At 38.6% G+C, this 14740-nt stretch overlaps 1 protein-coding gene across 1 annotated transcript in view; it reads right to left on the bottom strand.

Annotated features, from left to right (window-relative positions):
- Positions 1-2783: 2783 nt before the first annotated feature.
- The window catches only part of erbb4b (erb-b2 receptor tyrosine kinase 4b), a 104360-nt gene continuing 92403 nt past the window's right edge, over positions 2784-14740 (bottom strand). Inside the window, exons 20-23 of the mRNA XM_032529960.1 lie at positions 14381-14551; positions 10679-10928; positions 9883-10011; positions 2784-9666 (exon numbers count right to left, since the gene is read on the bottom strand). Of these exons, the coding sequence (XP_032385851.1) occupies positions 8996-9666; positions 9883-10011; positions 10679-10928; positions 14381-14551 (1221 nt within the window). The 3' untranslated portion in view covers positions 2784-8995. The remainder of the gene's footprint in view (positions 9667-9882; positions 10012-10678; positions 10929-14380; positions 14552-14740) is intronic.

The raw sequence follows: 14740 nt of genomic DNA, 5'->3' as shown, positions 1-14740 counted from the left end.
TCTCTCATATCAGGTAAAAATCTATACCCTCTGTCAAGGGGGGCTGGCGTGTGAGAGTAAGAGGAGAAGCAGTGACAGATTGTTTCGATCACACTCTATTATCATCTTAAGGAAAATGATTTGACTTTGCATGAGGCAAAGGCTCGAAGATGCCGATCTCATTATTGTATTTCCTGTGATAATGCCATAAAATGTCATCAACTGGAAAAGAGACGCATTTATCATGCACAAGCAAGTGTCAGCAGTAATGACACTTTATTATTGGTGATCCTGTGATTTTCCTGCAAGTGTACACTTTTTGTGTGTGTGAGTAGCTTCTGATATGAAAAAAAATTGGCTGAAGATTAGGGGTTGTGGATGTGGTGAAGGGGAGCAGGGCTACTGTACTGTCTGGCTCCTTGCTCTTTCTAACCTAAAGACGTAATCTGCAGAATGGTGATAGTTGCCTGCAGCCCAGCCTCATCTGGCAGTATGAAGATGTCATGCTGTGACTTCAGGCTACACAACACTCCCATGCGTCTGGCTGAACAACTCGAGAACGAGCTGACATTTGAAGTAAGGCGGTGTAGAGGGCCCTCAAAACTTTAAGGGCTGAATTGGACGTAACACTGGATTCCATCTAGAGGGGAATAACACAGATGGCCACACTCTAACCAACTACACTTTGAAAGAAATATTGAATGATGTGTGGCCACTTCTCTCACTTCTGCTATTCCTGCAAAAACTACAAATTTGGGTCAATTTGGTGGAAAACAAAATGGGTACTGATTTATAATTGGAATGCCACTACAGTACATGTGAGAGGTGATCATCATTAATGACATTAGAATCCCTTGTGAAATGTAGACCCATTGGATTTCAATTGTGATCCAATTGGGGTATGCCCCCAGTGTATACTCCAATAGGATCCCATGGGATCCAGCGTTAATTACGAGCTAATTCTACTGAGGCTTTTAACTTTGTTGGGGTCCCACTGGGACATTGGGGTCATATTAGGACATACCGCACTGAAGCTAAATTTTACCACTTCATCACACAACACAAGAAAATGAGCACAATCCAACTTTAAATATTGACTGATATTTATTCATATTGAATTAAAAATATAGTTTTGACAGATTCATGTAACAAAACAGAGGGAGTACGTATTTAAATGTTCTAGCTTGGGAAATGTGTCAATTAACCAGTGAAGATAATTGTTTAAAACTGGTAGTATGTGACAAAGTATGGTCTATAAAACTCAGTTCTCATTCATTCTGACGAGTCCATACAAAGCAATGATATTGTTTAATTGCTTTTACGATAGAGTATTCTTTCCTCCAAACATCAATGTACTTTTGAACACATGGACCTTTAAGAAGATTGACAAACTGACCCCTTCATCAAATATATATGTAAAAGCAGGACATTCTAAAGGACCAAATTTCACCAAAATCATCTGTGCAAATGGCCATACACTTTTGAATGGTAAGTGTACAGCAGGCCTACTGTATCTTATTCTGTAGGTGATAAGCAATATGCAGAAATTATGACAAAATGTAAGTTGATGCTGGTTAAAATCCTACCTTTTGAAAACAAAATTGCACACACAACACAAATTGTGTGAGTCTTCTACAATTGAAACACAAATTACAACTGACAGTTTATGCAATTGTGAATCCATACAATTTTCCTACAATTCTGCTCTCCCTGATAGTCTTAGATTGTAAATTTAACAAACCATTCAGCATCAGTTTATGAGCATCCGCAACACTTGACATCAGTATTGTGATCACGAGCCACAAAGTTAATAGTTCATGATCATTTTGGTGCCAAAATGAGCCAAACTCCCAAAAAAGCCTGTAAAGATCCCAGGCAATATGAATATTAACCTTCTGTTAAACTGTGACTTCTGGAAAAGGTTTTAAGTCCTGATGAAACCAAAAAAGTTAACTTACTAAATTCTGTACAAGCAAATATTAGTAATTTAAATGATCAGTCCAGCCCATTTAAACTGTCTTCCATTTTGTCAATCAAACACCAATAAATCACTCTGGAGGCTGTAACATTATATTGCTACACCATTCAATCAGTATTGAACCAAAAAGATAAAGAGCTGAATATCATCTAAAAGTAAACAATGACTGAGCTCAGTGTAAATAGTAATTAAACTATTCAAGGAATTATAGTATAGGTCCTGAAAACACAGGTTGTAAAGTGACACTGGTGGATTAATAACATTGGTTAGGAAAAAACAGAGAAATGTGGATGAAATATTGAATATTCATTAGTATTGCAATAGCATTTTAAGTGTACAAAATCTTAAAAAAACTTCTCAAGAGGTGGACAATACTGAGAGATGCGTGGAGGATAGTGAAGGTATAATACACCCAGTAAAAAAAACAACAAAGTGAGCAAGAGCAGCGTTCAAAGCACAAAATCCACCAAGTTGTGCTGAAAACAAAATCACACAATCACAGGGGAAATGATGGGGCGGTGGGGACAAGAGACCCTGCAAGCTTTTTTTAAAATCAGAGTTCACTCTTCAAATTACATTTACAGTATACATATATACATATATATATATATATATATATGTATACTGTATATATATATTTATATACAGTAGATACAGAAAAGATATTCCCAAAAAGAAAAGTAGACCACTAAAAATGCAATTATGCAGGGCGAAATAAAAACCAAACAAATATATTCAGCTGAAAAATAAGAATAATTGTCCTATTTACAGATGTACCTGCCCACCTTTAACCTACCTATAAAAAATACTACCCACTTTTTTTCCTATAATTTTGTAATTTTCTAACAATGGTAAAACTGTCAAGTGACACATTATCTGGAGGTCTTTTTCATTTGGTTAAAAGAGAGTTATTAATTCCATTTTACAGTTTTACCATCAATTCAATACATTGTAAACTGTGCTTACTCAACCGCTGTCATTTGCCCCAGTTTATCACGGTATGGTAGAATAAACACATATGAATCAGTGTAAAGTCAGAGTATGACAGCCAATCACAGTTTGATTCGATTACAATGGTAGAATGTGTTTGTCAGCTGCTTTATGGTTTCCCTTTAAAAAAAAACGGATCTATTTTATGATGCTATGACCACAACTATTTCTCGGTCAGTAATTCATAATGAAGTTCTCTAAATTGTACTGTAACATACATTTAACCAATACAATAAGACCATTTAGACAATAGGTGGATTGATATTACCAGAGAAAATGTGAAAAATGTCACTGTGATATGAATGATCAAAGCTTACAAAAGTGAAATAGAACACAATCTATAAATACAGTTGCTGTGTCCCAGTTCAGAGGCTGGACTCTCCTTAGTCCTCATTTCTAGGCCTGATCTTGAACGGTCCAACAACAGCTGTCCCATTTCAAAGGACCCATGAAATGTGACTAAAAAAGAAAGGCTGCCTATGCTTTGTAGGACACAAGTGGTTTATTGTGCAGCAGTCTGTTTTACATAGTCAAGCATTCCTCATTCTTGTAAAGCGTGCTAAAAATAGCATATCTATCAGCTATTAATCATATCACACTAACTAAACCTATGACTAATCCACTGCAAGCTGTGTATAATGGAAGCTAGCTATGAACTACACTGCTTGTTCTTGTTTGCAGTCTAGACATGTTATTCATGAGGGGTTAAATGTGAAAGTTAGTTGTATAGTTGCACAATTTTGCAACCTGGTCTACCTGCCATTTGACTAGCATGTGTTGAGGTGAAATATCCAAATCATAATGGTAAGTATCGTGAAATCTCTCCAAGTTAACCATTGGTATTTATATGTTATAGAACCTGCTCCTGCTGATTTCCAAAAGGTTAATGAGTTGTCAAGGAGCACCTGAACACAACATGGTCTGGTTTGGTCTTTGTTGATCTAGTCTCGAAGGCCTCTGAGTTGGGACACAGCTAGTAATTGCTTCAAAGATGAATAGAAACCATGACAGACTTAAGAGGATGAAGCCTTCAAACTTCATATAAAAAATAATTTCCTGTTGCCACAATGACACCCTGAATAGCAAAAACGAGAGGAAAACAACATAATTTACAATACTCATAACATTTGTTTAAAATACATTAAACCCAAAACAAAAGTAGATGCACAAAATAAATTAAAAAAAAGTTACTATAAGGCCGGTTTACTGGTTGAGCTGTCAGTATTAAGAGGAAGTTATTGTGCTTCTTTAAATAACTACTGTACCTATGAGGCTTACCTTGACACAAAACATAATACATTTACATATTTAGGTATGACTCATGTTAACATTTGACCACAACCACTTTTCCCTTCCAAATTGCTTTCGTCTTTGTTCGTATTCACTCCACAGCTGCTTTTCTGCCTTCAATGCTTCGGTTGCAGGAAAGTGTTTTCTACATACAATTCTACAGTCACCTGTGAGGAGAAAGAATGAATGGCAATCTACTCTGGTCTCCTCTGCCAGTTACAGTGCACTTGCACCTTCTTCTCTGCTAGCTTTTGTAACATTGATGCATTGGTCGGGTAACATTTCTAGAATACTAATACCTTAGTTCTAACCCTGCTGCAGGATTACAACCTATTGCCTGTCGTTCACGGTTTCTCAGCTGGTGCAGTGGGTAAGATTTTGGGTAACATGATTTCCCCGCAGAGCACAAGGGAAAGTGGATGAATTAGCATTCAAAAAGCTAAAAGCCCCTTGTGATGCTCGCTAGCTGAGAGCACCAGCAGGTTTTCTCCTCCAGAAGATTGGCTTTATTTTTCCATAGAGATCCATTACGAAGCCTTTGGGTGACTCTTCACTGCTGTCATTGCACTTAAACATACGGCCATACAGTAGTCTACAAGCACTACAACTAATACCTTATGGGTAATGGTAAAAATAGACTTATATAACTGACTTTTAACTCTGAAAACATTAAGAGGATGCTTGCACACATTTACACAAAGACAGTATACACAGTGTAAGCTCAAACTCAACAAAAATCAGCAGAAAAATGAAGATCTCAGGTGTGACAGAACAGCCCTAACAGCTAAATCCTGTTAGCAACACAGTGCCAACCTCGAGCCCAAACCCAAAATTCACATTTTTGTTGAAATGCACATTTCAGCAGTGTGTTTACAATGGTATTATGGCACTAATCTATCTTCCATTGTACTTTTATTACAATAGGTTTGAGTCCCTTTATGATGTTGCAAAGTGTGCCCCAGCTGGAGCTCAACTGGATCATTATTATTCCCCATAAAACCTGAGACGGGGAGAGAACACTGTGCCAGGGCAACACCTGTGTTTTGAACCGTAAATCATCAACACTGCTTGTTTGAATCTTCCCTCGGCCTGGTGTTTTCTATGTAGAGGCACAAGGTTGTGGAACAGTGGTTGTGCATTGGTATGTCAGCAGTGAGACATGTACAGGCATTAGTCGGTCTCCAAATTCATGATATTATCACCTCAGGGTGGGCAATATGCATACACTTGTTAATCAGGGTATGTGTAGATTAACATTACTATTAATAATATCACTACAAATCAAAAATTGTAGGTGGAAAAGTCGGTTTGGTTAAAGGGGCACTCCACCAATTTTACACAGTAAGTTCAGATTTCCCTTCATGAGCTGTACTACTCAGCCTGTAAATAAAAACAGCTTTATAATGTCTTCTGTAGCTCTGAAGGGAGTTTTCCAAAGTCTAAGAAAATAACCCAGGTGACTAATGATGTCCTCAGGGTTATCTCTTATTGGGCTTGAGACTTTAACAACACACCTGCATTACAAACTTGAGGTGTGGGGTTTAGGAGGTAGAAAGAGTCAAACGAATTAAGCTGCATCAAGTTTGAATGAGTTGCTTTATGGGAATTGTAGGACTTTTTGGAGTTTAACCCATTTGAAACTAAGGCCTAGTCCACAAGTACATGGACGTTATTTTTAAACTTAGCTTTTTCTATGAGTTTTGGCCACACACAAACTGTGTTTTAGTTCACTGGAAATGGATCTCTTCGAAAACTCCTGCAAGGGGGAAGATTTTCAGAAACGTTTTTAGTGTTGTCAGGTAGACAGGGAAAACAGGGATTTTGGATTGTAACATCAGAGCGTGAGCAGGTAACGCCATTACCTTTCATGCAATGCCGGACATGGCCAAAATAGTGCTGGTTCTAACCTTGCTAACAGTATTTTGTACATGTTTACACATGCACGTAGAGTTAATCTTCTGCTATATGTATGAACAGAGGTATCTGGATGCATTACAGAGCAATCAATGCACTAGTGGAGCCAGGTAGCCTTCCAGTACAAACTTTTTTTTTAGGGCGTCTGATTTGCAAACATCTTCTTTTTAGCGTGATTGTCCAACATGGCTTCAGGATTAGGGTTATATCGCTGTGTTGTTTTGGCATGCTCTTGAAAGTGCAGTGGTGTTTTTGTATTTTCATTTAAAGAGTTTTTTTTTTAAACAGTGCTTGTGTGGATGGGACTTCTTAAAGAATAAAAGAGGGAAAACCCGTTTTCAAAAATACCTGTGTATGCTTGAATTAGGTCTAAGAGCCCAGATAGCTTGGCCTTTGCACCTTCAATTTTGATTTTTCGTTTTTAATTTGTCTCTCAAGTCCCCCAACTTTATGAAAGTACAATATTAAATGCTGGAGTAACCCTTTAATCCAGTGAACTAAAACCTAAACTATCAAGGTATTTCATCGATGCAAAAATCCTAGTAAATCAAATCTTGTCAGCAGTGCCTGCCAAATTGTTGAGACAAATACAAGTTATCAAAGGGATAGCTACCTGGGTATGAACTGTACTGAAAATTTGACAAAGTTCTAGTGATTTTCTAGTAAATGATGTACAATGTCAAGTTCCCCTGACATTATACATCATTGGATATAACCCAACCCCACCTATTACTATGATTATTTATCATGATTATTCTCCATGGAGTTGGGTCCTTTGTTAAATGCCTGATGAAACAGATAACACAAGCCCTCAGCATCTAATTGTAAATTATAGTTGCATGAAATAAGAAAACAAATAATATTGAATCGCTGCTTAGAGAGGGAATAACAGCAACGTCATTTGGGTGTGTAAGAGCATTAAGTGCTATTAAATGATCAACCCCAGTCTAAATTAGGCTTCAAAGTCATTTGACAACAGATGCTAGTAGTCTCCATCAGAGTTTACTGTGGCATCTGGCAGTATTGTATGAATACAGAAAGATAGCCATCAAAGGATTCAGGGATAACTTATACTGTAATATCTCACCATTAATGTCAAATACCAATAGAAAAGGAAGTGTCACATTATTTTCATAGTGTTTCACCGTATAAATTGGGAAGAGGCAGTCTTTCCTCCTGTTCCACCTTAACATTAAGAGACAGAGCAGTAGCCATGACTACGTGGTCAAAGTTAATTTTCTGTTTTTATGACATAAAATAGTATGAACATAGAGAGCTGTCCTTGTCTTTTGATACACTTCTAGATACAGTTCAGTCCATAGAGCCTTTGTCCAGGATCTATCTGGTAATGACATTTAAATGGCTTATTTACAGCTCTGCAGTGTTAGCCTCTTAGCTACAACCAAATGGGTCTTTTTTGTGGCTGGGTGTCTTTGCTGTTTCCGTATGGGTAAGTGTAAGACACGGTGAAAAGTAAACAGATCCCCAATGCTTTTAAAGAAAAAAGAATGATGCTCTGATCCACATTCTAAAATCGCATTTTTTTCCCCCCACATGTTCGGTTTTTATGCATCCATCATCACGCTCCTTTCCCTGTTAAACAATCTGTCCATTCCCAAACACCAGTTCCATTGAAACATTATTCCTTGTGCTGCAGTTACCATTGGTTATTTCACTTATGGTGCTGCTTACAATGATCTTATGAATATTAAACTGGATGATTTGCCTTTGGACAAGATTATTGTGAATGAAAGTGAAACAAAAGGAGTACAAACGTGGGAAGTTGAGGGTCGTCTTCTGAGTGATCAGGCTTTTAAATCCCACCATAGCCATGCCAATAATCTGTCGAATTCCATCCACCAGGTACCGGGTGTTATCACAGCTTTCCACAAAACTCTGGTGACATTTCCTTTCCTGTTGACCCTTTCTCTGCGCTGCAACACTGACTGCCAATATCGGCACACTCTGTCTTCCAGCACAAGGTCAATTGAGCTTCTCCTCCAGAATATATTTCAAATGACAGCAAGCTTATCTCAGTGTGAGTGTATTTACTTTTGAATTAATGTATGGATATTATTGGTGGGTCAAGGCAGCAGGCATGTTAACATGGTTTAGGTATGATAAGAGCTTTGTGTGATAAATGTTTGAATTCCATTACTGGTGCAGTACCATGTAAAAGTCAAAGAAGCGTGTGTGCATGCAAGCCACATCTGGGCTCTTTAGCATGACTGCGGCGGGTTTGCTGGTTAGTAACGACACAGCTCCATGTGCATGTGTCATTTGATCGATTGCACACAAGCAATAACAATGTGTGCATACTGCAATGTGTGCATCTATCTGGGTGAAAAAACGTTCCAAAACGACATGGTAAACTGTAAGTGAAAGATATATAAAGAAAAGCTTCGAAGGTCATGGCAATAATCCTCTCTTTGGGCTAACCTCAGTTTATTTCTCCTTTTTCTCTGATTGAACATCTTATTTATTTTATTGTGTTTATTTTTGTGTCTGTATGAGTTGTGTTGTTTTTGTGCCATAAGATGGCAGGACAGTGTTCTCCAGAATAGAACAATCTTAGAAGCAACTTGCCTTCATGGCCAAGTATGGAGCTGAAACTGATGGTTTAAATGTCAAGTGAGGCTGTCAGTGACTGTAATTGTAGACTTGTCAAGAAAAGGCAAAACTTTAGAGTAAGACTAAAAGACTTGCAATCAAACAAAAAAGAGAGACATGTTCAGGGTGCAAGAAGAACCTAGGTTGAGAAGTACTGCAAGAGGACTGTTTAATGTCCATGTATCTCCACCCCTATCCCTCTATTCATCCTTTCATTGTGCTACAGCTTGGTCACTACACTACAGTGTTCCTTTGTCTGTATGGAGGGGGTGGTAGCACATTGCCAGCTTTCATTGCAGCCTCGGATAAGTACTCCTGATTTTCGGCCACAGCAGGGCGAATGCGTCCATTCTGCCGGTAGAAGAAGCGTGTGCTGCAGTCCTGCAGGTACTCAGGGTTGTGCAGTGAGGACTTCGGGGGTAGACTGTGCTGCCAGTATTCAGGATTGTCAAAAGTGGCCTTCTTGCCTTTCTTATCAAACATGATGGTGCTGCTGGTGATGCCTGAGTGCAGAGTGTGTCCTGAATGCCCCGGATGCAGGGTGTGTGATGGATACGATGGATGGGGGAGGTGGCCAGGGGGAACCACATATCCAGAGTAGGAGACCGTGTGGCTTGATGTTGATGGGTTGACTGTCTGCGATACTGATTGGGCAACAGAGGACCCAAGGCCAGAGATGGACACTGCACCAGCCAATCCGTTCTTGTCCCCAGGGTTAAGGAAGGTATTTAGATACAGTGGCTCGTTTATGTACTCATCGTCCCCAAGGGTGGACTGGCTCTTGGGGCCAGCAGAAGCTCCAGCCATGTGCAGGGTGTGGCAACCCGCTCCATCAATCACTGAGTGGGCGTCACCATTTCTACGGCGTGTGACAAAGGGATTTTCCTCTACTGGGTTGAGATAGTCTGGAATCAAAACCAAAAAATTTAAATGTTTACAACAGTGCATATCAATGGCCTTTGGGTTAGCATCCATATACAGTATCAATGTGCAATTTGTGATTAAAGACAAACTATTTATTTCAGTTCTATTACTCTCCCCCTAAACGTATTACTGCTAACCAATCAATGCCAGTGTGCTAGCTTTATAGGAAAAAGCAATAGTTCTCGACGCTGAGTAACCTGAGTTGTTCTTGTCTCTCATGGCAGTCATGTAGCTGTCCTGGTCCTTGTCTCCTTTTGCTCCTCGCTCTGCTAAAAGACCGGTGGGATCGGCACTGTAACGCTGTCCACTACTGTCCTCCCCTCCACCTTGGAAAGCAAAAAGACAAGAAGCGTGACATACATTTACATTTAGAATATGCTACTTCAAAAAACGTGTCTCCATGACCCCCAACTGGCACCGGCAGACAACCGCCCACCAAGAGCCTCGGTCTGTCCAAGGTTTATCCCTAAAAGGAAGTTTTAGTCACCACTCAAGGTTTCTGCCTAACACGAAAAAGCGCAATTTGCTCTTGCACTGGGGGCTCAACAGAATTAGAAGCAGCGAGAGCTGCTGCTTCTCTCCTGTTGGCTGAGAGGTGTAATATGTGGTTTAGTTTTGCCAGAAAGCTGCTAGATATGAGCTTAGCCTTTTGTGCTTATCTCCCACTTTACACTGGGTAAGTATTTTGCTACTGTAAAGATAAATGTTAATCTGACTATTGCTTTACTCCTAGCAACTGCAGTTTCCACAACATTTTACACATGTCAACACAGTCGATAACACTGCCAGCAGATTAAGGCTGTAAAATGAAATTACAAAAACACACAAAATTTAGTCTATGGTCTAAAATGCACAATGCATTTAAACTATAAGCTTCATTAAATGTGAGAAAACAATTAATTGATGTCCTTTTACTCTTGGAATATCTCTCTCACACTCAAACACACACACACAAACACAAAACAAAACAAAACAAGGGAAACATTGCTTTACCTTGTCCAGCGGCGAGAGCCGAGCCAGGCCCAAGGGTACTTGACCTTGGGGAGGCCTGCTTCCTCAGGGTTCCATTGCAGCGAGGGTCGTCCTGGTTACCACGGCCAAATCCACTACCAATTTGCCCCCCCGAGGACAGGTCCTGTGTTGGGAGGCAGCCTCCAGACACGGGTGGAACAGACACCACTCTGGGCAGGCTGGCCATCATGTCCTCCATGCTGAAGCTGGGGTCCTGGTAGCCATACTGGTTCTGGGTAGAACAAGAGAAGTGAGAGGGTTAGTAAGGACAGAGGGGCAGTGACGTCAGACACGATTACAAGACTATCAATTTACCAAGACACAGGAAACTCTGAGACAAATACAAGTGGAGAGTTATGTCTTTATTCCTCCTTTATGTATGATTAAAGTTCTGCTTATTAACCAAGTGAGGAAAAAAACAGTGTATTGTCTTTGGCCTTTACAATAGTTATGAAAATAGATGGTGTGATTTACTATGTAAAAAATGTAAAAAAACAAAACAAGTACAATACACAACAATAAAAGAAGCACTTCACAGGTATAACACAAAGCAGTGTGAATTATAAAATGTATTTTATGCTTGTACAAAAAATAGGCAAGTTCTTAGTACCATTGTTCATCTGTAATATTAAAATGTGACAGGCAGGGGAGACAAACAGCAGTGCCAAATAATGATATGACAGCATGACTGCCAAGGACAATATAATTAAAAGGATTTTAATTAAAGGGCTCCATGCAGCAGAGTCTTAAAGTAGCCATATCAGCCCTGCCCTGCTGTGTGCATTTGTGTCTACAGTGACGAAAAAAGGGGCTTTTTTAGTACCTCACTGGCTGCTTTATTCTGATTTATCTTTTTTTTAGCAGGAATCCAGCAAGACATTTGTTTTTAGTTTCACATTCTCTCTCTACTTTCCTTTGCATCGCCTCTAAGCAGTCTGTAATGATACTAATAAGATAGAGAATCTGTTTTTCCCTGTTTCACTTATTTTTCTGTTAACAAGGAATTTGGAAGGAATTACAAAGGGGGCCAAAGTTCATGGATTTCTGGTCTGTGAATGAAGGTGCAGGCTCATATCCCACTTCTGAGCAGTTTTTACTTATTTATTTTTCAGGTTTTTCAATTATTCATAACTTTTGGAATCCTGTAAACCACAACAAAGTGGTGCCTCAGGCATGTACCAAGAAGCAGACCTAAATAACCTTTAATTAGAAATAGAGACTGCTTATTGATTGGGGAATTATGGACTCTTCTTAGTTTGTGCAGTATTTTAGCAGTAGAATTTTCAAATTTAATAAGATATTAGGACCAAGTATCAGCAAATAGCAGCTTTAAACCGAGCTATTACTACTTTGTCTTTAAAAAAGAATTATAGATATTTTACACCTTTTAGGCTATCAAGTGATGTTGTAATTATGCAACCTAGGGTTCTACATGGTTAAGAGAATGCACAAAAGGCAGCAAACTATGAATAACTTTAAAGAGACTTTTTCATTTCATTTTGTGTGTGTAACAGCATCATTCGTTTTCATTGTCTGTCTATCACAGTTGGATTATTCCTCACTTTCTGATGCAGTGGTCTGTACTAACCTTAAACTCTAGGGTGGGATCAATTGGAGCTCCAAAGCGCTCACGCTGTGTTTTCATTCCCCTGTAACTACATCTATTAGACCACCCTCTCTCAGTCCTCATTTACACCACCACCACCACCTCCTCCTCTTCTCTCTAGTCCAATAAAAACACCATTGTTAACCTAAACACCATTGTAACATTTATTTAAATAATGTTTGAAGTTGTTAAAGTGAACCGTCACAGTGACATTATCTTTTCAAAATGTTGGCCAAAATTGCACTTAATTAAACCATAGTGGTGAATTGTGGAAAAGTAAAACATCACACTTGAAGATTTATGAGTAAGTAATAAGTGTCCTGTTCAAATGAATGTCTGTAAAAAGCAGACTGACCTATGCAACGCAAAGGTTTTGGCCACTACTAAACTTATAATTCTTGCATATTCTGTCATTGTTAGACAAAAGGATACACCTAAATAATGACAGTTAAGTGTGTCCATAACAATTTGTGTGTGGTGGTGTGTGTGTGTGGTGTGTGTGTGTGTGTGTGTGTGTGTGTGTGTGTGTGTGTGTGTGTGTGTGTGTGGTGTAAAAGTAAATTAAGGGAAAGTACTTTCAGCCAGGCTGTACAACTAATAAAGTAAAGAATATGTATATATGTATGTAAATATCGCATGTGTAGCTACAATAATTGAATTAATTTCAATCATCTACATGATTTATGTGGATAAATGTAACTGTATGAAATTAATCCAATTAACTCAGTGTGCACCGCAATAAAAAAAGGCCAAAAACAGTTGAGGATAACTTTACAAATATTATGCAAATATATAATCTGTCACCCCCTAAAATTCCCCAAACAGTGTTGGAAAAGGAGTCATGTCTCTCACTGGCATTCAGCAGGCGTTTTCATCCTCACACAAACATGGGGGGGATATTGGAATACAAAATGGCTGAGTTGCCTGGCTGTGTGACTGGTTTTGTGATAGATTTAAGTCCAAAGTAAAACGGTGAACATTTGAGCAGGTTATGAACTGAAGGAATCTGGCTGTAAACCCCAAATTTGAAGAAGGCAATTACCATAGTTTCACAATGGAGAAAGAGCAAGGAAAACAGACGGAGAGAAAGGGGGAGATGAGAGTGAAACTGAGAAAGCTGTGTGAGTTCTGTTTTAAGATCTCAATCTTTTTGCATGAACAGGAGAGTCCTGCAGTACACGCTGAGAAAATTCATTCCTGCATCACTTTAGAGACCATCTAAATGATCTGAAAGACTACTTTGACTTTATATTGTCTTCTTTCCCATCATGCAAAACGCCAGTCACCCTGATGCTACACTCAAAAAGAAATTGTATCAGTAAAAGTTCATGTTCAATGAAAAGATAAGCAACTAAATTCTAAGCAATTCAACAAGAAAAACAAACAGTACCAAGTTGAATATTAAATAATACAAAGGCTTCATTTCGTAATGTATGTAAGTAATGTATTACTATTTCTGATTAGCCTTGCCTGTGCAATATACACGAGACATATACAAGAGACATGTCTGTCTCTTTTTGCAAACAACTAGCAGGACTAATCATCCTATTTATTATTTTTAATTAGAACTTTTCATTTAAATGGAAGTTGGTACTGTCACACAGCCTGCTGTAGGAAAGACAAGTCAAAACTCAGCTTGATGATTTAAAAATTATCCTTCACATTCAATTCAATGAAGGATTTTATTTAGAAAATATTCTGATAGGATCTTCTAAATTTCAGGAACACAAATCATTAAAACAATTAAACATATTACTCATGTTATAAAAACTTTCCAAATAGGTACTTGAATCAAGAAACAGAGAGAAGACAATACGCTTTTTACATTTTTTGACTGCTTTGATAGTTACAGTGATTCCAAAAAATAAAACCAACACCAGACCATGAATATACAGTTCAAGTATAAGATATGTCAAAGATATGGATTTTCTTTCTGTTGAAACATTTGCATAAATTGCACAGGACAAGAACTGAGGGTTTTTCAGTGTTTTAAATGTACATATGGGCACCTGACAATTGTTTTAATATAGAATTGGAAAACAATTATGCTTAAAAAGGGTTTGAAGATTCTTAAATACCTTGTTGGAGTCCATATGTGTACGGGGAGTGTATGCCAGTGGTGGAATGTTGTAGGAATGGGGCACCAGGTACTCTTCAGCATCCATCAGGTCCTCTAGCTCCTCCTCGTCCAGGAGGTTCTGGAAGAACTTGCTGTCGCTGGGGCTGGGCAGCTTCATGCGGTCGTCACCCTGAGTAAAGTTGTGAGTGGATGCACATGTGCGTGTCCAGTAATTTGTATTAGTGATTAATGATGAAGAAAGGATGTAACTGATCAGTTTTTCTCTTGTAAATATTAATAAACCTTATTTTTATAGGACCTTTCATTACATAAAATTCAGCTCAAAGTGCTTTACTTTAAGGCCCTTTACATCCTAATT

The sequence above is a fragment of the Etheostoma spectabile genome, chromosome 11 (genome assembly GCF_008692095.1).
Source record: "Etheostoma spectabile isolate EspeVRDwgs_2016 chromosome 11, UIUC_Espe_1.0, whole genome shotgun sequence".
NCBI classification, from domain to species: Eukaryota; Metazoa; Chordata; class Actinopteri; order Perciformes; family Percidae; genus Etheostoma; species Etheostoma spectabile.
The sequence above is the reverse complement of the archived record's forward strand: the minus strand, read 5'-3'. Positions and strand labels throughout refer to the sequence as shown.